Source organism: Rhagoletis zephyria, unplaced genomic scaffold, assembly GCF_001687245.7.
Source record: "Rhagoletis zephyria isolate East Lansing unplaced genomic scaffold, Rhagoletis_zephyria_1.1 Rzeph_scaffold_00004, whole genome shotgun sequence".
Taxonomy (NCBI): Eukaryota; Metazoa; Arthropoda; class Insecta; order Diptera; family Tephritidae; genus Rhagoletis; species Rhagoletis zephyria.
The window spans coordinates 1,032,375-1,056,612 of NW_016157088.1; the positions used below are offsets into that span (position 1 = coordinate 1,032,375).

General features: G+C 34.8%; 1 protein-coding gene across 2 annotated transcripts in view; it reads right to left on the reverse strand.

The window, feature by feature from the left end:
* pan (transcription factor pangolin) overlaps positions 1 to 24,238 on the reverse strand; it is an 826,450-nt gene that overhangs the window by 737,540 nt on the left and 64,672 nt on the right. For both annotated transcript variants that reach the window (XM_017628344.1, XM_017628276.1), the window contains exon 3: positions 7,255 to 7,352. In XM_017628344.1, the coding sequence (XP_017483833.1) occupies positions 7,255 to 7,352 (98 nt within the window). The remainder of the gene's footprint in view (positions 1 to 7,254; positions 7,353 to 24,238) is intronic.

Consider the following 24,238-nt stretch of genomic DNA (forward strand, 5'->3'; position numbering starts at 1 on the left):
GTCATGATCCGGTGCATACTGTCGAGCATGGTTACTGTGACCATATTTATGGAAGCCGAATACGGGACAAAAAATAATTTTGCAAATTTTTTCCACAAAAACTTACTGATCTTTAAACCTTCTTCAATGATCCTAGATGTATTATCCTTGAAACAGCATCCTTGTGGTAACATCACAAATTTGTAGGAAATTTTCCCCGAGATTTTTACCTCGCAAAATTTGTTAAAAAAATCCCTAAATTTTAGTATAATAAGGTGCGAAGTCGCTAAGACTTGCCGTTAATTTTTGAAAATTTTTTTTTGTTGACGATCTTTTTCATACGCATCTTTTCATACAAAGTAGCTAAGTATGTTCGACCATCTTCTTTAAAAGAGAAGCAAATGGCAGCACTCAATTTTAATGAGGTACAAAACTGCAAACTAAATTTTTTCTAAAGATTCTAATTAAGGAGTTTCAAATTTTGGTGAATTGGTGACATTGCAGAATTAATTTTTATAGTTTTTATAGTTAGAAATTTTGTATTTGAATAAGTCAGTGAGAGGGAAGACCAGTATGTTTGCATGTATGTAGGGATGAAACGATACGAGTAAATACAAGTACATAGTCGATACTTTTTGTTCGATAACAAGTAATTTTGGTATCGATACTTTTAAACCAAGTACTGAGTAGGTATCGATAAAAAATACTCGTATCGAAACCTGATACCAGCGCGAATTTTCTTTCGTATTTTTTCCTCCAATGCCAACGCTTTATGGCTGTTTACACGCCAGCGACCTTGAAGTATTGAATATGTTAATTTTTTCCTGAAACCAGTATGCAATGTACTTTTTTAACAGATATTTTTGCTGTTCTTGCATCAAAAAATCCATTTCCTTGGTCGCAAAATCCAAAAAATGTATTTAAAATATTTTTTTTTAGTTAATTGCACACTGTGCTCAGTGTTGTCAGGTTGACGATTTGGTCGTCATTTGGAAGAGTTTTAACCGTCTTGACGATTTGACGATTTCGAAAAGCAAATGACGATTTTTTCATTGTGTGCAGTTTTTCATTGCCAGTTTTTTTAGTAGCGATTTTTCGATTTTTTTTTACTTTTCTAAGTAATAATTGGGCGTTTAACCCTATAACGCAAAAATCTTTAACCCAAACTAAAAGATTTTTATATATATGAACTCTAAAAGAAGATACCAAACTTCCCATTTCAGGTCTTTATTTTGAATTCTAAGGATTTTGGGAAAGAGTTCCTTTACCATTTATATGCAATGACTAAAAAAATTTCAATAAAATGGAAAAGGAAATATGGACATCCACTTTTAAAAAGTCGGTTATATACCCAAGTACCCCCCAACACACAAGGGTTAAAGAAATATTTTTAGCAGGCATTTTTTTTATCACCTTAGTTAGTTAGTAAGGCTTAGTACATTAGATAATATGTATATTATTTATCTATATGCAATTAAACATATTTATGTTATAGGTAATGTGAATTTTAGTAATTCGTAAGAGGTTTTTTACATTTATTTTTTTATACCCGAGCGCACTTGTGCACAAGGGTATTATAACTTTGTTCACATAACGGTTGTTTGTAACAGGCAAAACGAATCGAGATAGATATAGACAAATGTATACATAAATGATCAGAATGAAAAGAGAAATCGATTAAGCGGTGACTGTCTGTCCGTTCGTCCGTCCGTCTGTGTACACGATAACTCGAGTAAAAATTGAGATATCTTAACGGAACTTCGTACATGCACTTCTTTTGGGCGTAGGACGGATGGTATTGAAAATGGGCGAAATCGGACAATAACCACGCCTACCTCCCATATAACGGTAATTTTCAGAAATACGAAAACTGCGATATTTTAGTAACTACTGAAGATAATTCACTCAAAATTGACATTTAGAATAACTTTTAGACGAGAAATAAGAATATTAAAAATTTTTGAAAAATGGGCGTAGCCACGCCCACTTATAGTTACATGTGTATATTTTGGTAACCGCTGCACAGATTTTTTTCAAACTTGGCGCAGTTGTTAGCCTTGCTAGAAAATACCAAATGGCCGAAAATTTTTAAAATCGGACAATAACCACGCCCACATCCCATATAACGGTAATTTCGAGAAATACGAAATCCTCGATAAATCAGTAAATATTAAAGCTAATTTATTCAAAATTGATGGTTGCAACAATTCTTTATCAGGAAATACGCTTATGATAAAATTTTGGAAAATGGGCGTGGCACCACCCACTTATGATCGCATATATGTATATCGTTAACCGTTCTAGCAAAAGCAAAACCGTTGAAAATTATTGAAATCGGACCAAAATTACGGCCGCTTTTCATATAACGGTAAATTTCAGAAATGCTTGAAATTTCAATATTTCGAAATTTAAGGATGCTAGTTTACTTAATATTTATACACCCGCTTATCATGTAGCGGTAGCTTTCGGAAAGGTGGAAAACATATATTTAATACTTGCGCCGGGTATTTAATGTTCGGCCCCACCCGAACTTAGACTTTCTTACTTGTTTTCGTATAACAATCAGCTGCCAAAATTTTTCCGGACACTGTTTAATTTAATATTTTGTGTGTTGACGATTTTCCAATACAAAGGACGATTTTCGAGAACCATTTTGACGATTTCTATTTTCAACAACCTGGCAACCCTGACTGTGTAAGTCAAAAGATTTTTCTTTTCAAGGTCGGTCTTAAGATAAAATAATTTTTCATTTAATCAGCCCTTTAAAATGGCTATTAAAAGTGAAATTTTTTATTTTTTGTCTTTTTTACCTAAAAACAGCTTGTAATAAACTTTTTAAAAACAATTTACTTTTTTACGATAAGAGATGTACACCTGCAATTTTGTAAACTTATAAACCAAGGTACAATATATCTGTCTACGATAAAAAACTAAATTGGACTTCCCAAACCCCCGAAATTCAACATCAAACATGATTATGGGCACTGAGTGCCCAACTCACGGTTCTAAGGGTAAACGAGATTACTTCTTGTAAACTTTTTCAAGGTATTATCTCTGTTAAATACCATTCATCATTAAACGTATCTGTGAACATTTGACAAAACAACTTCTCCCGATTGAGATAATTTTCTATTCAAAGCAACAATTAACTGAGTTCTCGTATGACATTTTTAATCGTTTATAGGAGTAGTTTAAGATGCTATCTTAATGAAAGTTAAATAAAAATTTAAAAATTCTATTTGGAAGCTCCTTAAAATTAACTCTAAATTCCAACCTACAGAAAGCAAGGAAGTAGTTTTGTCAAAAGTCCACAGATATACTTTTGTTATGTTTTGTTGTTTTATTTATTTTCAGTTCTTACATTATTCACTTTTATTATTTGGAGTTTAGGATTCGCCAAGGATGATTAATTTATTACTTACAAAATTAACTTTAATTGAGTTCACACGGAATACTTTCATAGCCAAAAGTACCGATAAGAGTAGGTTCGATACTTTAGATTCAATATTTTTCGTGCATCGATACTTTCCTTCGATACTACTTCCAAGTAAAGGTATCGATACTACTTCCAAGTAAAGGTATCGATACCTGCATGGCATCGTTTCATTCCTACTTGTCTGTATTTATATAAAAAAAATATATATATATTTATTGGTGCAAAAATAGTGGGTAGGCACTGTGGCCAATGGTAAAGTTCTTTTACCACCTATTCAAGATTGTATGTCATGCAGGGTCCGCAAATGGCTCCGGAAGCATTGTCCGGAGGATGCATCAGACTAGGCCGAGCATCGGTTATTTATTTAAGTAAAAAGTGAGTAGGCACTGTGGCAGATGGTAAAGTTTATTTACCACCTTGCAGAGACCGAAAAATAATCCGGATAGTTGGCCGAAGATGCATCAGACTTGGCTGAGCATACTTTTAACTGCCATCAAATTATAACTTAAGAAAGTTTTATTACATGGCAGTTGAGAAGTGCATGTGCGAAGATTTTATTAATTTAATGAAGGAAATTTTTGGACATGCAGCAGCACATAGCACAAATTTAGGCGCCTGGTCTTAGCAGTCGCACCTAAACAGTATTATATGGTTTTTGTTAGGAAAACAGCTTTACTTTCATAAAAAATAATAAAACAATAAACTAAGGAAATATTGCCAAACTTTGCTAAAATGTTGAGTCCTAATTTATATTTTGGTCACTGTATGCATTCCCCGAATCGAAACACAGGCATTCAGATTAGGAAAAAAATAACTGTTTATGGAGAAAATTACGATCATATACCAACATCACTTAAAACTCGTTCATAGCCATATCATTTGAATGAGCTGTTAAGGCGTCGAAACACCGAATACGGGACAAATACAGGACATTAAAAGAAATACAGAACATTTACCGTCCCGTATAAAATAAATAAATTGCCAGGACAATGGGTCAAAAAAAGAGGACTGTTTAGCATGGTGCATAGATAGCATATATAGCATGCTTGTTTTTGTTGCATGTGTTCAAACAACAACAAAATTAGCCAATCATGCTATTTATGCTATCCATGCACCATGCTAAACTGTATGCACCGGATCATGAATACCCCTATAGATGGCGCTGACATCAAAATAAAAAGTACGCTCGACAAAGAAATTCTTTCAAGAACAATATTAACGGATGCATAGACAAATCTTGATAATTTTATGAAGAGATGAAATTAGATATATGAAATCAGCAACGTGAATACAAAAACGCAACACGTGATATTAATGGTTACAGTGGCGGACACAGGTAGGGGAAATTGGGTAAATTTTCCTCCCCCAAGACTGTGTAACATGTATTTTCATAATATTCAACTGAATATCGTGAAATATCATTACAAGAATATACATATAACAGGTTCGTCCCACAAGCTACTTGTAGAAAAACTCGAGCAATCGTATATCAAAGAAACTCGATAACTTACTTGCGGAGCGCGTATATGTAACTCGAAGTGACTTCGAGAAGCTTGGGGAACAAACCTAATGAATGGATGCTTTTGAAAATATTAATTCATGGAAAAAGTGTGTCAAATTTGACTTGAGTTTGAAATTTTAGCTGTGTGTTAAGCTCGAAGTATTATGTTATTTAAGTAGGCCTATAAGTTTTTCGAATTCACTGAATTCATCATTATATTGAATTATTGGGGTTTACTTAAATTTCTCAATTCACAAAGTTTTGAAAGTTAAGAAAATTTTGGAATTCCACTCAAGTTATTAAAAAGGGGAAACTTCAAGAATAAAAACTAACCAAACTCTAAAAATTTTAAACTGCGGCGATTTTTAAATTTATGTACACGATATATGTTGAAAAATTATGATGATGGTTATAAGGTTTAAATAAATAAATTTAAATAGGTATACATGGGAGGTTTATAAAGATTAATCGATTATTACATTTGCCTTTTAAGCGCTTATTTAAATAATTTATCCTGCACTTAAAAATAGCTTTTTCACATTTATTGGAAGGCCTCTTTCATGGCTGTGGGATAATCATTTTTCGGAGAAATTGGTGGTGCTAGAAATTACCCATTAAATATTTGAAATATCCAAGTTATTCAGCCTAACCTGCTCCGCTGGTGAGGGGAACAAGCGGACGTAAGTCCACGTTTTTCTGCAAATTACACAGCTTGGCTTAGGCATTATAAATTTTTTAATCACAAATAAATTATATAGTATTTTTCCACAAAAATTCAAAAAAAAAATAGAATTATTAGCAAAAAACCAACAATACCAACAACCACATGATCAAGTGAATTGCAGCGGAGTAGCTGCGCTTGATTGTGTTGGCATAGCAAAAATGAAAATGGTGGAATAAAGCAAACGATAATTTACAAGGCGTACTTAGCACGGTGCATAGGCAACTGGCTGATTCAGGGGGATCGTCGGTTCGAATCCTACTGAAAGAAGTCTGATGAGGAAATGCGGTGATTTCCGAAATAGCTATCACTTCTACCATTTTTTCAAATTATTGTTGCTTTTCCACAATACAAATTTTCATTTAAAACGGCCTCGAGCTCAATATAAATTGTTAAAATTAAATTTTTTCAAATTATTGTTGCTTTTCCACAATACAAATTTTCATTTAAAACGGCCTCGAGCTCAATATAAATTGTTAAAATTAAATTTTTTCAAATTATTGTTGCTTTTCCACAATATAAATTTTAATTTAAAACGGCCTCGAGCTCAATATAAATTGTTGAATACAAAAATTCTAACGAAAATTTTTGAAAAAAACATATTTTCCACAAAAGTTCAAACGGATAATTTTAGAAAAAAACAATGTTGCAAGCAAATAATAAATGGCCAAAGTGCCCCCAAAATATATGTAAATACTTCCAAAGAAGCAACACATAAAACTTTAAACGAATAAAGGCAACATTGTGATATATAAGGCAGCCGAACGTCAGAAAATGAACAGAGAATGCTTCCTTATTACTTCACCTGTTTATTGCGCCATGACACATACCAAGGCACAAAAATAAAAAATTGAAATTGGAAAAAATAAAAATTGATGCAACTTTCTTTCCTAGTAAGTTTGTTTGCTTCTCGAAGCATTGATCCATCCTTTGCAAGGCCCAGTAATCAGCGGTCGTGCTGCTGAGTTGGGCGAACGTTCCAAAAGCTGCTATTCAATCGCTTGGTTTGTATGGAAAAAGGTTTCACATGCAAATGGATTTTAACAATTCAGAATTTTTGTGAGAAAAAACTAAAAATATTTGACATTTTCGAGACCAAATAATTTGAAAATAAATCAATCAGCTGCTCTACTGATACTACCTGTTCAATGTACCTTGGCACATACATACTTTTTTTTAGTTACATAAATCACAGTGTGTGTTTATTAGAAAAGAAAACATAAACAAATTTATTTATGAAAAAAACATCAAAAGCAAAAAACATTCATGAGGAAATTTTAATGATGGTCATATACGTTTTTAGCCATCATAAATTTAAAAATTTTTTTTCGCTCTCAACAGTCCATAGGAATATATCTGTGTTCATATGGAATAGTAGCTTATGTCGAAAGGCTGGCTTTAGTATATTGCGGCATTCGCAGCATACGATTGCGAATGACTCACTGGCGCCGAGCCGTTGAAGAACTCTTGGCAAATAAAGGTGCAATAAATTGTTCCCATATTAGCAAGTCCATATTCTTATTAAGTCTCATTAAAAAATTCTTTGTCGTTTAAAGGATAAAGGGAATGCCGCATTATAGTAAAGCCAACACAGATATGAAAGCTTGAAAAACTTACCATTGTTACCGGCAGTCCACCTGCGCCACCATTCGAGTACGAATACGGCGATACCAGATATCCCATATTGAAACCTGACGCATGTGGTTCAAGTTTGCCTGTAATTAAACAAAAAGCTTATTAAAATATTTATAAATTTGTTTTCAGTGGCTCCAAGTTTAAATAATAATAATAGATTGGCGCTTACACATATGTTAATGTTATTAAAATTGTAACTGACCGATGTCTATATATTATACATAAAAGAAATATTAGAGCAATAGAAACCAAATCAAAAAATTTTAGAATCTTTGTCGGTCTGTCTATCTGTACGTTTGTACGCGCATCACTCGAAAACTAATACATGAAATTGAATACAGCTTTCACCATTGTATTGCTAGAGGAATATATAAGAAGAAATAAAATAGAGAGTTGTCCCCTGTTTGAAAATTGCAGTTTAAGTAAATTACTAAGATAAAGTAAATATTGCAATATGGCTGTCAAAAGAAAGAGGTTTAAGAAGGCTTACTGCCGATAATATGTTTGAGGAGGGTTTCCACCTGTTTGAAAAATTTTATTCAATTAAATTGATTAAACAAAATTAATATTACAATAGGGGTATTAAACAACACAAAAATACTTTTCAAGGCGCAGTGACGCACGCCGGGTATTTGCTAGTTACTAAATAAAAATAATCAAGTATGGAGTACACCGAATGGTGCAACCATATTTTATTCGCAGGTGTTCAATATGAATAAAGAGCTAAAATTGATTTTTTTAAGTCGCTGGAATGATACTCTATGACAAGTGCGTGTGGAAATAAGAGGATTTGTGTGATGATGAATTTCTTGTTGGTCGGCCAAGGCGTGCTTTTTTATTTCAGAAGCAACAGTAGGGATTTTAAGGTCACGATATATTTGGTTGTTTGTGATATATAATGGAGCATTCACAATCATTCTAAGAGTTTTTCATTGGAATATTTGGAGTGTTTCTATATTGGAGGTCGCTGTAGAGCATCTTAATTGTGTCCCATGTGTCTATATTCGGTTTTAAAACAGATGAATAGAGTAAGACCTTACTCTCGAGTGAGCCTTGAGATTTTGGGTTCAGTAACCAGTGTATATTTCTGAGCTTCATTCCCAGTGCTTTACGTTTAGTGAGTAGAGTTTTTCACGGAAGTTTGCTGTCGAGGTGCATGCCTAAACATTTTGTTTCATTACGCTGTGGAATATCCACGTTATTGAGTTTACCGGGCGGTATTGCTCAACGTCATTTTACACAGCCGTGTAATTTAATATGATGGATTTGCCAGGTCTAAAACCACACTGATAAGGTCCAATCAGTTCGTTGACTGTGGGCTTCAGTTTTTCACACAATACACTGAAAAAGACCTTGTTACCTATGCTTAGAAGGCTGATTCCGCGGTATTTGGCGCTTGTGGTGGGATCGCCTTTCTTGTAGATTGGGCAAAGCACACTTAAATTCCAGTCGTTGGGCATGCGCTCATCTGACCATATTCTGCATAAGAGCTGATGCAAGCACCTTATCAGCTCCTCGCCGCCGTACTTGAATAGCTCGGCTGGCAGGCCATCAGCTCCAGCAGCTTTGTTGTATTTCAGCCGCGTAATCGCTATTCGTACCTTGTCATAGTCAGACGCAGAGTGTCCAGATTCGGCGATTTCGCACCAATTTGGCGATTTTCTTCGGATATTTGCGCGTAAAAATTTTAGAAATCACCATTGGCGATTTTGGGCGATTTTTTCCATTTAAATAAAATTTTTCCAATTACAAAAATATACAAAACTTAGTTTTTCACGATAATTGTACAGAAGAGGCTAATGAACTGCGTGATAAACTTGATTTAAAAAGCATATTAAAAGACTGTCAAAAATTGTTAATCACCCTATTCGAAGAAATTTTGAAACGGTTACCTAGTCAATATAATACCTTTAAAAAGCTTTGATTTTGTCACTAGAAAAGTGTGTGAATCACAAGAGGGCGAGTTTGAGGGACCTGTCAATAACTTTCTTCAGAACCATTCCATCCGACTCTGAAGAATTTTGGATAATTGCTTACGGAGTGTTTGGAAATATAAGTAAAGTAGCCTTCATATTATTATCCTTGGCGCACTCATATGCTTTTATTGAGCTGATTNGCTTTGATTTTGTCACTAGAAAAGTGTGTGAATCACAAGAGGGCGAGTTTGAGGGACCTGTCAATAACTTTCTTCAGAACCATTCCATCCGACTCTGAAGAATTTTGGATAATTGCTTACGGAGTGTTTGGAAATATAAGTAAAGTAGCCTTCATATTATTATCCTTGGCGCACTCATATGCTTTTATTGAGCTGATTTTTAAGTAATGAATTCAACAAAAACTAAGATTCGAAATAGGATGAGGTTGGAAAGCCTTAATTCAATGGTTCAAATAAAGTGTTATATGAAGGCTAATAGTTTCTGCTGCAAAACGTTTCCAATATCAAACAGTATGTTATCAAGGTTGAATAGCTCAATATATGACAACAACAGAAATGTAAATAATTCAGACACTATAGGTGATTTTGAAGAAATTGTGGAAATAGCTGATCTCGCCTTTTTATAGGTTTTTATTTTATTTTTAGCGCCGAGCTCTTAAAAGCGGATTTTACGATTAATTAATTAATATGACTTATAATAAATTTAATAATTGGGCAGTCCTATTGCAAAATGCGTTGAAACAAATATTTTTGAAAAGTATGCGTATTTTTAATGAAAATTGTTTGTACATCCCCTGAAGGTATTATATTCGTTTTTGGTTTTAAAAACTATATTATAACAAGATCTCATTTTTTAAATAAAAGATTTGTTAATTTGAAATCGATCATGAATTTTATTTAAAAAAGTTGGCGATTTTTGGCGATTTTTTTTCAGAAATTGCGCTTTTTTTAAAAACAATCTGGACAGTCTGGTCAGACGGGTCTTCGACTACATCGTCATTTAATGGGGGCTCGGGTTCGTCTTCTCCACCACTTTCAGTGCTGCTGTCATTCAACAGGGTGGAAAAGTGTTCCCTCCATAATTTAAGTACATTCTGGACATCGGTCACTAGGTCGCCATTGTTATTCTTACAGGAGTTCGCCATGGTCCTGAAACCTTCCTCTCCTAACTCTCTGATAAAATTTGCGGGCGTTTTTCCTGTCGGCCTGCATTTCAAGATCTTCGCACTCACGTATTTTGGTCTCTATCTTCTTAATGCGGGAAATACGTCTCGTTTCCCTCTTCAGATCCCTATAACGGTCCCACATGGCTCGCGTTGCGCCCGATCGCAGCGTGGCCCTGAAGGCGGCATATTTTTATCTGCAGCTTCTTGACACTCCTCATCGTACCAGTTGTTCTTTCGTACTTAATGAGCATTAAATGTGGCTCCACTGCTCGCGTATGTCAGATTGTTGAAGAGTGCAGGTGTGAGAGTCGAGTGGCGAATAACTTGTCCGTCTGTTGCGATTGCAACTTTTCGACGTTAAGCTTTCCTTGCATTGATGGGCACACATTTACTGCTGCACAGGGGCGGGTGCGTATCTTGGCTGCAACAAGATAGTGGTTCGAGTCGCTGTTTGGCCCTCGGAGTGTACGTACGTCTAAAATACTGGAAGCATGCCTCCCGTCTACCACAACACGGTCGATTTTGTTTCTCGTTTTTCGATCTGGAGACACCCATGTAGCTTGGTGGATCTTTTTATGCTGGAACCTAGTCTACATATTACCATGTTCCGGGCGCTGCCGAAGACGATCATCCTCAGTACGTTATCGGTCGTTTCGTCGTGGAGGCTGAATTCGCCGACAGTGGCGCCAAAGATCCCTTCCTTGCCCACCTTGGCATTAAAATCGCCGAACACTATTTTGATATCGTGTATGGGGCAGCGCTCATATGTACGCTCCAAGCGCTCATAGAAGAGATCCTTGGACCTCTCGTCCTTCAACCCCTCGGACATCAACCAGCCGGGCAGAGGCACCTTCCCCATTGAAGGATCCACTTGCATACCCCCACATCATAGCCCTTAATACGTTTGCCGTGGTCGTCATCAGAAAAAGGGGGTCTCATCCGAGGCTGCTTTTGGTTTTTCATTGGGCGGGGTTTTAACGTGACGGGACCCAAGCCCAGCGCACGCCAAATTTTACGCCTTCTCACTTTAGCTCGCTCCCAAACGCGTGTTTGGTTGCTACCCAGAGGATACGTGGATATAAATATCCGGACGTTGTGAGCTGCGATTTGAACCGTACGCACAAGAATGACTTCTGGCCACTCCCTGGTGAATGGCAGTCAAAAGTTTTCCACTTCTGCGCACGGAACCATCCTCTTTTCAAAATCGGTCAATGACATATAAAAAATCGAAAATTCAACTTCGGGTGGCTCACTTGAGAAAATTGGGTCAGTTCGCCTTAAAGTTGTTTAACGTTTTTGTAGTCATCATACATCAAAATTATAAGATTTGACCAATAGTTTTGATAAAAATAAGAAACAAATTTGATAGTTTTCTCGTTCTTAAATTAGGAAGTTTTAAATTTGATAAATGTCGAATTTTGTAAAAAATTTGAGGCTGAATATATAGCAGACGGCCCCAATTATTCCCCATTTACGCATGTTCAACTGCAGAGGCTTTTCGTCAGAAGTCCAGTCACCTTTATTATTTGACCTTGCGCTTTCATCGTCGACATGTCCCGATTGCATGTGAAATAACACAGGTTTGCTTTATTTCATTTCTCGTTGAGCAATAAGACCAACTTTTAAACTTAACAATTGAGTAATAAAGCAAAATAGTGTGCATAGGTAGTCACCCAGTTACATTTGACAAAACGTAGTGCATGAACAAGTTAAATGGACGGATTTGTAAGTATACAATTTTGAAAGTGCCCAGCGTCGCGGAGGCCCGCGTTCGCGCGCCGCCCCTTCGCGTCTCCCGCCCCCCTCCCCTCCTTTCACAATTATGCACTGCTGTCATTATAACCGTTTAGAAAAAAGAATAATAATAAAATTACACTAGTTCACTTCTGAAACTGCATTTTAATGTCTAAGTAATGGGAATTATTGCGTCTGGTGTTATTGCATGCACCCCACCCATGGTGGAATTATGCCAGAGAAGAAATATTTTGACACTGCCTTATTTAAAAACATCCCTACAAGAATTCGGTGATGGAAACTAACACATTCTCATTTATCTTACTAACACATTTGCAAATATTGCGTTGGTTAAAAAGAGACCACTAAATAAGGCCATAAGTTGAAAGAAGATAAAAAACCACATGTATACATTTGTTTTCATCATTTTTTGCACATTGGCCTTAAAAACGTGATGGGAGTGTTTGATGGACATTTCCATCACCAGTGAGTATCACATGATCAATCAAATGACTATCACTGTTCTTGTAGGGATGCCTATAAAATGTGACTATAAGACAGCCGAATGTCAGAAAATAAAGCGAGAAAGCTATTTTATTACTTCACCTATTTATTGCGCCATTCATCGCACCTGCTTGTACCGAGTATACATTCAAATTTGAAAGTCTGAGAGTAGGTAAAATTTTACATATGTTTACATCACTACTTCGTAGCACATGTTCGCTTCGTCTTCGTAAACGTAATCCACATTTCGGATATGGTGAAACCAGTGATGATAATGCATGATGCAAAAAAATCGCCAAATTGGCGCGAAATCGCCAAATCCGGACACTCTGATAACAATGACAATTGTCACCATTAGATAGCTTAAAGTAAGTTTGCTTCATAGTTACGGGGACCATTCGTTCCGATTTTGAGGGAACAGTACCGATTTTGAGAAAATTGTCCCGCTGAATATTTTTTAAAAGTTGGGATGTATAAGTGTCCCGATTTCTCATATTTCTGCCGATTAAGTCCCGATTTTCAGTGTATCCTGCATTCGTTTATTAACCTTTATGTCAACAGTAACATACCCGGGTATGTTTAGCGTTTTCAAATTGCTATATCTTGGAAACTATACATCGGATTAACTTGAAATTTCATGATGTCCTCAACAAAAGTATTCTACACCATATTCCTAAGTCTGCATACCCGGGTATGCATGTGAAAACGCATGCAAATATGTTGATTAGGGATATAAATTTTTCGGCTTTTTCCGATCCCGGCATTTTCGGGGTGGCGTTGTCACAATCCCGGGATCCCGGGATTAGTCCCGGGCAGTGGCGTGGTCAGGGGGGGGGGGATAGATCCCCCCCTTCGTCAGTGAAATGAAACTTTTTATTTTTGAATTAATAACACAATACTATTTTACCCTTCCGATTTATAATTTTTTTATTTCAGACTGATGACAAATTATCTTTTAATGAATATATAAAATTATCGGTTGGTGGATTATGTATTTGAATATTTGCGAAATACACTAGGCCATTTTGCTTAGTTCCCCACAGTGTTGGGAAATAATCTATAATCTATACAAAAACTGTACTTTTCGACTGTAAATTGTATCGCTTTTTTAATTTGCTCATATGCATGCATGCATACATAGATTCCCTTCAAAACCAATGCTTTGATGGTATTCACGCGAAAGTTTATGTAGGTACATTTACATATTTTACACTTTTAACATAAATGTCAAGGCAGATATTTTAAGATACACTTCTTAACAAACAAATTTTTTTAAGTTATTATGAATGGATAAAAGAGACATCTTCTCTAAATTCAGTACTAAAATTTGACATTTCAATTGCTTATCAAAACTTTATACATGTTAACTAGATTGGCCATTTATCTTAAAATTAAATAATTTTAATTATTTGTTTATAAAAATGCAGTTTACACTTTAAGAAAAACCCGTATAAATCCAAGGTTTAATCTTTGCGCAACATAAACAAAATCAACAAACTTTCGTAAAGCTTTTTAATTAGATTTCCTATAAATACATATTTTGAGTATGCAGTTTTGTAGCCCGATCAATTCAAATAAAGCGAGAGTTTAAAATACATAGCTGCGACTTATCGTTGATTTTTAATATTTTTTTTTTGATGAAGGCGTTGCTCATTTTCTTCATTAAAAAAATCGTCGAACATACTTAGATAATATGGAAAAAAATTACCGACATCGTCAAAAATATGCCATACATCAACTGTAAATCACAGCTACATTATATCTGCACTTTATTAGACTAAAATTGACAGGTTCTTCAGGTTTATGCAAGCGTTGAACTACGTGGTGTAACAAGAAACATCACAAGAATGTTTTGCATCCACATACTTGAAAACCCCTTTTTTCAAATAGATATACAAGTTTTGTACCTAAACAATCCTTTTCTCATATATATTCAAAACCCACGATCATAAAGTTGGGTCTGAGAAATTCATTATTTATACAGTAAAATACCATATTTCTCAAATTTTGTTTTACATACTTAAAATAAACATATTTTTTAGAAAATAACAATAAAGACTTAGCTAGATTAAAAGAAATATGTTAAATATTCACATTTTCATCACAACACAACGCCATTTCCCATACAAAATGTATGTGCATATTAGGAATGTTAATCCCAGGCAATAATAGAGACTCCTTTTCTTGACCAGTATTGGCTATATTTCTAATTTAATAATTAATATTTTTTTATAAATGTCTAGCTCATTATACATATAGCACCGCGCGATACTAAATTTTAAACACAATTATCAATATATTCGCGAAACCATGGGCCAACTATAGTATAATTGCGATTTTAGTTTTTCACTCTGACGTCAGTAATTCAAAAATTATTTAAAAAATTTAGAGAAATAAAGAGGAAATCTTGTAAAATTTAAAAAGATTCAAGCCTTTGGTGCAGAAGGACTGGTAAGTATTGAAAATTTCCTTTTAAAATTTTATTCTTGAAATTTCGCAATATTTGCTTTTGAAAAAATTATATGTTAAGGCCTTACATTAACTCGATAACATCCTCGAATTTCATCCTTGTAACTTGATCAGCTTCAAAAATTATCTATTCGTCCTTGTGAGTACAAAAAATTTTAATTTTTTTAAATTCTAAAGAAATTTCCTCTTGCATTTGGTACCCATATTTTTATTCTACATTGCATTGATTTTTTTAAATAATTTTTGGAATAAAACATATCTTTGAAAATAAAAATTCCTTTCAAATAAATCCTGACTTCAGCGAGAAAAAATTAAAACGCCACTTCAAATAAAGAAGGATGTTTCAAACCCATTTATTTATTATTTATTTTATGATAGCAGAGCTTTTAAAAAAATATAGCAGCAATTTTTTAGATTTAAGTTATTGAAAAGTAATGAATATCTAAATCCCGGGACTAATGCCAGGATCCCCGGATTGTGATAATGACATCCCGAAAATCCCGGGAACGGAAAAAGCTGAAAAATTAACATCCCTAGTGCATACCCGGCTATGCTGCTCTGTATTTAAAAATTTGGTTAACATTTTTTTTTTAGATAGTATGTTATATTTTTGTAAAAAATAATAAACATTTTTTAATTTTTTTGCTTTGTTTTAAATAAAACTGTATTAAGCCTTTTTATTCTAACTATTAACAAAATTGTGTGTTCGGGTTCGATGCTTTAGAAGTGTCCCGATTTTTGGCCACAGAAATCTGGCCAGCGTATTCATAATATTATTAGGCGCAGTATTAAAGACAATAGTCAGCCGTTGAGTTTTGTCATTGGCGCGGGAGGGCTGTAAGTTCTGCGTTGGTATGAACCGGTGTAGTGCTCAATTCTCAGTGATCGGCGCGGCAAACCCTGCAAAAAACGCGAGTACCCCATGCACGCATGTAAGAAGTACTCCCTAAGGGTCAAGGAGTACTCCAAATTTAACCGACATGCATAAAAAAAATGTGGTCCAACTAAGAGCGGCCGCCAATGCGGTGTACTGGTTAGCAGTACGCGCTACTATTCTGCAGGGAGTGCGCTCGAGCCCAGTTTCCGACCCCCATAAATGCAAAAATGAAATCCAAAGTTTTTCTAATACCGGTCGCCTTTCGACAGGCAATGGCAAACCTCCAAGTGTATTTCGGCCATGAAAAAGCTTCTCATAAAATACAATCGCCATTCGGAGTCGCCGTAAAACTGTAGGTCCCTCACCATTGTGTGTCAACATCAAGGTGCATGCCACAAATCGGAGGAGAAGCTCGGACAAACATATTGTGTAAGCGCCAATATATTATTATTATTATTTATTAACATTGCGATACCTTGGGGAGGACCATATACTCCAGCTCTGCATTGCATCAGAGTACCACAAAACTTCTCAAAGGGACTACTCCATGGAGTACTTGCTCCTTGCCAACACAGCTCAATGAACATCGTGTAGCGATTGCGATCTTACATATAACATATTGTGTAAGCGCTAAAATATTATTATTATTTTCATTAATTAACATTGCGATGCCTTGCACAAAAGTTCTCCAAGGGATTACTCCATGGAGTACTCGCCTCTTGCTACCACAGCTCAATAAACATCGTGTAGCGATTGCGATCTTACATATAACATATTGTGTAAGCGCCAAAATATTATTATTATTTTTATTAATTAACATTGCGATGCCTTGCACAAAAGTTCTCCAAGGGATTACTCCATGGAGTACTCGCCTCTTGCTACCACAACTCAATAAACATCGTGTAGCGATTACGATCTCTAAAACACGATTAATGATCGGGTAACAATAAGCTCGTGTAGAGACGTGATTTCGCCCGCTACTCCATTGCAGAGGACCATTTTATAAGTTCTCCAATATGGCACAAATGAACCACATGGTCTAACAATTTTTGCACAATGCACTGGTACACAGATAGATCCAAGACCCTAAAAGGTGTAGGGGCTGGAGTGCTTGGGCCCAGAACAAGAATCTCTGTTCCTATGGGGAAATATCCAAGTCTCTTCCAAGCAGAAGTCTATGCCATCTACCTATGTGCGGAGACAAACATGAGTAGAGGGTACAAAAATGAGAGAATTATAATTTTGAGCGAAAGTCAGGCGGCACTCAAGGCTCTTCTATACTACGAAGTCAAATCCTCGTTGGTCCTTGAGTGCATTGAGAAGCTAAACTCCCTTGGCAAACACAATAACATCCGGTAAGCGTGGGTACGCGGAGGGTAATGAGGTGGCTGACTGTCTCGCTAGAGAGACGGCAGCCATTACTCCAGTTGGCCCAGAGCCCTTCCTGGTAGTAGGTCCCAATACTATAAATGAGGAGCTTAGGAGAGAGAGGTTCACACAAAGGGATCTAAACAGTTCGGGAGGAATGCGACAGTCAAAGAGTTTACTGGGTGGGTTTAACAAGAACAGATTCCAAGGCTTAATAAACCTCCCAAAAGAGAGGCTTAGAATTGTAACAGTTTTGCTTACAGGACACTGCAAACTAAGGGGTCACCTACATAAGCTGGGCATATGGTCGAAGGTCTGTAGGTTTTGTGACTTGAGCAGCGAGACGCCGCTTCACATTCTCACCGAGTGTGATGCAGTCTGCAGAAGACGTGACAGGAGTCTAGGGTAGTTGTGGCCACAGCTTGAGCACATCCACTCCCTACCCCCGAAGGCGCTATTGAACTCTCTGAGGGATTTGGACTTAGATGAATGTTGTGAAGAGTAGAGGGTACAGAGACAGGTCGCGGTGCACACCTCATATTAATATCTATCTACATATATGCATTTTGGCTAATTGGGAGTACTCCTTAACCAGGGTTAGAACTATGGCAGTCGAAGTTGGAGTAAATTACATGAAAAATCGTAGCAGAAAATGAAATTCGGTAGCAGATTTTTATTCATCGCTTGTTTGCTAAAATAACGTCATACAAATCCATAGGTTGTTTTAGAATTAAGTATGCAAAAAGCTCTGCCGACCCTTTTAATGTTGTATGAAAATACGTGACAATATCTTTGAATTCTGTCTCTGCAACTTCACTCATTTCTACTCACCTTAGCAACTACAACAATTTTCTTTCAATTCTGTCTCTGCAACTTCACTCATTTCTACTAACCTTAGCAACTACAACAAAAAGACAATAAAAAGTTGCCGAAATAAAGCAGGGATCACACGATTTGTACATTTGTACAGATTTGTACATTTTCACAGTCACAGAGAGGCGTTTTTTAGAAAGTTCTTAATCAAGTGAACTCAATATCGGCAAAAATTTGTAGACACAACTCTGTGGCTGCCAAATGTGCAAATGTACAAATCGTATGATCCCTGCTTAAGGAACCAAATTAGGATTGAAAGATGGCGTTATTATCTGTTATATATTTCAGACAAATGCACTGAAAAAGTGGCAGAAATTATCTTGAAAATTACGTTTCATCCATTAGTATCAAGAAGATGAGTGCCGTTACCAAGAAATAATACTTTTAGAAATATGTATGGCCTTTGCTCGTTGGCGATGGCGAACACAGCAGACGATTTAACGATAAGCTGTATGAGCTTTTCAAAAATATAGACATAAGGCAGCGAATTAGAATCCAGCGGCTATGCTGGCTGGGTCATGTCATTCGAATGGACAGAAGCACTCCAGCTCTGTAAGTATTTAATTACTCCGCTGTCAGAATTGCAAAAATCAAAATGGCGGATCTAGTATGGCGTCTGGTAATTTCGAACTTTTTAATTAGATTTCTCAGAAAGGTATTGAGTATGCAGTTTTATAGGCCACTCAATTTGAGGTAGCTAAGATTTACCGTTTATTTTTGTCAGTTTTTTTTTTTGTTGTCATTTTCTTCCATATGAAGTATGTTTGATGATATGAAGAAAATGAGCAACACCTTTAACAAAAAAAATCCAAAAATCAACCGTAAGTCCCAGCTACTTTAAACATGCACTTTATTATACTCAAATTAAATGGGCTTCAAAACTGCATACACAAAATCTTTCTGTGAAGTCTAATTAAAAAGCTCGAAATTTTTACATACAGGTGAAGAGTATATGTATAACCGTGTTAATAAAAGTACATTAAAATTTCAGAGGCAGATTTGGGCAAATGCATTTTATTTTATTAAGTAGCTAATACTTTTCTAAGTAACCTCCAATAGGTTTAAAGGCAGCATCCGACAGCGTGTTATTACTGTTTCATTTAACAACTCAAATTAAAAAAAAAATACCTTATATTCAACAATTATAACATAAACAAAAAAAATACCTATCACTGCCTTTTAAGAAAATTATTGCCATTGAGCCACAATGACTCCTTGACCTTAAAAAAACTGGTCAAAAATATTGTTCTTCGAAAAAAAACATGCAAAATCCAAAATCCATTAAAAGAAAATCACTTTTTGTACTTTTTATTATACTAATATTATAGATTTTGAGACGATAAACACGATTCCACTGTTTAAAAAAAGAAAAAAAATTGTCAACCCTTCAATTTGAAAAATGTTTTATATATTGCATTTTTTATGACTTGCACGCAGCTGTGCATCCTTCACACAATTTTATATCCCTCGAACAACAAGTCGGTTTTAGTGCTATTCAAGAACTTTAATTTAAGCCAAAGAAGTCTGAGAGCTAAATTTTTACGATTCTGAAATTTCATTCGACATTTTGCGCAATTTTTTTTCTAATTTCGGAGTAAAAACTAGCACAGCAGTTTCGAAGTTTGCTTTAAAATTGTTATAACTTGCCTCTTAGACGGCCTAAAGGCCTTGGCTCATATTAAAGGTCTTTAAATGCACATCGAGGGATATAAAATTGAGTAAAGGATGCACAGCTGCATGCAAATCATAAAAAATGCAATATATAACGCATTTTTCAAATTGGGAGGTTGACATTTCTTCGAATTTTGAACAGTGGAATCGTGTTTCTCGTCTCAAAATCTATAATACTAGTATAATAAAAAATGTATACATTTTTTGTTTTGGAATAAATCCCGTGGATTTTGCATGTTTTTTCGAAGAACACTACTTTCGCCTCGAATTACGGAAAAAACGAGCTCAACAAAAGCATTTGAGTGCGGCAAGGATAATAATATGAAGGCTACTTTACTTATATTTCCAAACATTTTATTGCCTGTTACGGTTTTCACTCCGTAAGCAATTATCCAAAATTCTTCAGAGTTGAATGGAATGATTCTGAGAAAAGTTATTCCATGGGAAAGTTAAAAGATTTAAATATTCAGTTTGCGCTGATTTTCTTTTCTTCAAAGTCAAATAGTGAATTGGCAGGTGCCTCCAACTCGCCCTCTTGTGATTCACACACTTTTCTGGGGACAATCAAAGCTTTTTTAAAAGTGTTTAATTGACTAGGCAATCGTTTCAAAACTTCTTCGATTAGGGTGATTAAACATTTTTGACAGTCTTTTAATATGCTTCTTAAGTCAAGTTTATCACGCAGTTCATTAGCCGCCTTCTGTAAAATTATTGTGGAAAACTAAGTTTTGTATATTTTTATAAATGGAAAAAATTTATTTCAAGGAAAAAAATCGCCGAAAATGGCGATTTCCTAAATTTTTACGCGCAAATATCCAAAAAAATTGCAAAATTGGCGCGAAATCGCCAAACCTGGACACTCTGCTACAGAAACCAAATCAGTGGTAGTTTATTAATACTGTGGTAGATCTCTAACGAAGTGTGGTAGAATATTTGTAAAAGTTAAATGTGTAGAGAATGCAGTTGCAAGATTATACGCGAACTTTTTCTTCTGGTAATATCATGAAAAGTGTCAGGCGATAGCTTTTTGACGTTTTTACAGGAAAAATGCAGTTTTTGTTCCCGTGCGTTTTGGTTGCTACTCACTTTTTAGAGAGTAATTTTGCTGTTTGACATTTTGACAGGGTTTTACACGAAAGGATAGGATCAGAGCCAAACTGTATTCTCAGTTATGTTCTATCGCGCCATTTTTTCAAGACTACCAAGGTTTTGAATTTTTATTCGGTTAGAAGGCAAATATATCTCCTCATTGTTCAATTGCGAAAGCCAAAAGTTTACAGTTTCTGACGTGTTAAAAATGTGTTTATTTTCAGTAGCGCTCACATAATTGTGTATGCTTTGTTGGCAGTTCTTGCCCCAGTTCACAATAAATAACACAATTCAACTAAATTTTACCACCTAAGAGAAACACATCGTTTCTTGTAGATTTTTTAGTGCTGAATCTAAATGTGGTCTGATTACACAGTTCGACAAATTTTGTATTTTTTTTACCACTTGCGTAAAACACATCGTTTCTTGTAGATTTTTAGGTGCTTAATCCAAATCTGCTCTAGCGCGTCAGGATTTTGAGATATCCTAACCTCAAAGTGCCAAAAGTCCGTTTTTAGGCGATATTTGGGATTATATTATGAGAACAACAATTGTTTTTCTTATTTCTACTTAGGGCATTTAGTACTACTCTTCCCATTTAAAATTCATTTTAGTTTGTTGCGATTCGATTTTTCTTTCTGGAGATATACCAGCTCTGATGTGCAGTACTTCGGCATTAGCTATGATGACTTATGCCTACGAAGTAGTCGTAATTTTTAAAGCTTCATAAAAACACTTTCAATTCATTGGTAAAGGTAGGCCCTATTTCTCCCATTCCTCTTAGATTGCTTGTTCAGGGTTGTCCTGTGTGTCATATTGCTTTGTTGACAGGGCAACTTTTAGTGACATAAGTATCGCCCAATCTTCTATTGGATTCTGATATGGGCTTAAAAGCTTCCATTGTGATGATAGTATATTAAGACATATTTTAATCACTTAAAAATTATACGTAAATTTGGTTATTTTTTATTAGTTAATTAGTTTCTAAAGTTTTTTTTCAAATGAATTGCATAAAGGACGTGAATTAGACTAAAAATAAAGTGATAAGAAAAAAATATATAAGTAGATATCCATGGGAGTGTAATTTTATGAAATTTCACGCAAAATCGGGGAGTTTCATCGGGGCAATCGGGGAGAAGTCAAAAATAAATTGACTACCCTGGTTGGTATCTACATATGTGGGTATTAGGGATGTTAATCCCGGGATCCCGGCCTTTTTTAAGTGCCCAAAATCCCGAGATTATTTGCCAAGAATCCCGAGATTTTCGGGATTTGTAATTTGCAATGATAGCTATAATAGAAACACCGTATGTTGACCAGTTTCTGCTACATTTATTTTGTTTATTTAATATTTAATAAATTTTTATAAAAGTCTAGCTAATTATACACATAACATCGTGCGACAGGCAATTTTACACACAAATGGGCCAAATATATTCAGTAAAATTGCGTTTTTAGTTTTTCTCTCTTACGTTAGGATTTTTTAAAATGACTGAAAATTGAATAATATGAGCAATTCGGAAAATGGTTTAAAAAACTTAGTGCAATGTACTTAGGAAAACAGTATGGGTATCAAATTAATGAGAAAATTCTGTAGAGAAAGCACAGATTAAAGTTTTTGGTGCATAAGGTATTGAAAATGTCCTTAAAAATTTTATCCTTGAATATTCTAGAAATTTTTCAATATTTATTTTGAAAAAATTACATGTTAAGCTCTAATATAAATTCAACAACGTCCTCGAAAATAGTCCTTCTAACTTTATTAGCTTAAAAAAATAAAATCGATGAAAAGGACATTTTCAACACCTATTCGTCCTTGTGAACACAAACAATTTTACTTTTTTAAATCCTACAAAATTTTCTTTTTCATTTGGCACCCATTTTTATTCTATATTGCACTGAAATTTTTAAATAATTTTTAGAATTCATCATATCTTTGAAATTATAAAGCTTTAATTAAAAAAATTCTAAAACTAAAAACGCAGTTTTACTATATTTGGCCCATAGTATCGTGAGTATATTGGTTGCTTGTTGTGTTTGTTAATTTTTTTGTTTCAACCTGTTCCAATCTTTTTACTCTGAATTTTTAGAAAAATTCTACGTACGCAATTCTATAAGTATAGCCCATTAAATTACAGGTGGTTAAGTACAAGTTTCAAGTGACTAAAAGCAAATTTGATTTTTAACCGACTTCCAAAAAAGGAGGAGGTTATCAGTTCGTCGGAATATTTTTTTTTTTGTTTTTTTTTGTTTTTTATGTATGTTACCGCATAACTTTGGACCACGTCAACCGATTTCGATAATTCTTGCATCGGAAAGGAAGTGTCTCAGAGGTGGTCCCATACTAATCTGGTTGAGATCCGATCAGTGGATCATAAGATATATATATATATATTTTTTATATGGGAGTTGAAGTCGGTTTTTTTTTGCTAAAAATTACTTGTTTATAATATTTTTGCTGGCGGTGTCATGTGTCAATGTATGTTCGACAATTTGCTTATATGGAAGAAAATGCCCAGCTTCGTTTAAAAATCCCCGTATTTTGTAACTGCATGAAACTTGCATTTTGTCCTACTTTAATTTAATGGGCTATAAAGCTGCGTACCTCATATTTTTCTAAAAATGCTGAGTTAAAAGTTTGAAATTTTGGAAAATTTTTTTGCATTTTTATAATTTTAATGCTGTTAATTATATGTAAAATGAGGTAGACTTTTATAAAAAAAAATTTAAATTAAAAAAAAGTAAATAAACGAAAGAAATATAGTCTAAACTGGTTAAAATAAGGTGTTTCTTTTATTTCTGCCACTAGTATTATGAACTTCTTTCAGCCACAAAATACATATGTAAGTTGACTTAAATTTTTATTTTGCATCGAGCTTTTTTCGACATGCCTTAAGTTACTTTATCATATATGCACACGCTAAAGTATTGTAAAAGAGGTATAAATTTAATTGCTGTCTTTTGTTTTGTTACTAATGTAATATTTTCAACTTAAATAATAAAGTAGGTTTCCATTTATTTATTATTTATTATATGGTAGGACAGCTCTCAAACTATATCGATGCAATTTTTTCATGTTAACTTGTTGGAAAATAATGAATATCTAAATACCGAGACTAAGCCCGGGATCCCGGGATTTTATGAACGATGTTCCGAAAATCCTGGGATCGCAAAAATCGAAAAAATTAACATCCCTAGTGGGTATGTTTATCGCAATACATAAATGTCTACATGCATATATACATGCTTAGGTAGTTGCAAAGCATGTGTACAAACGAG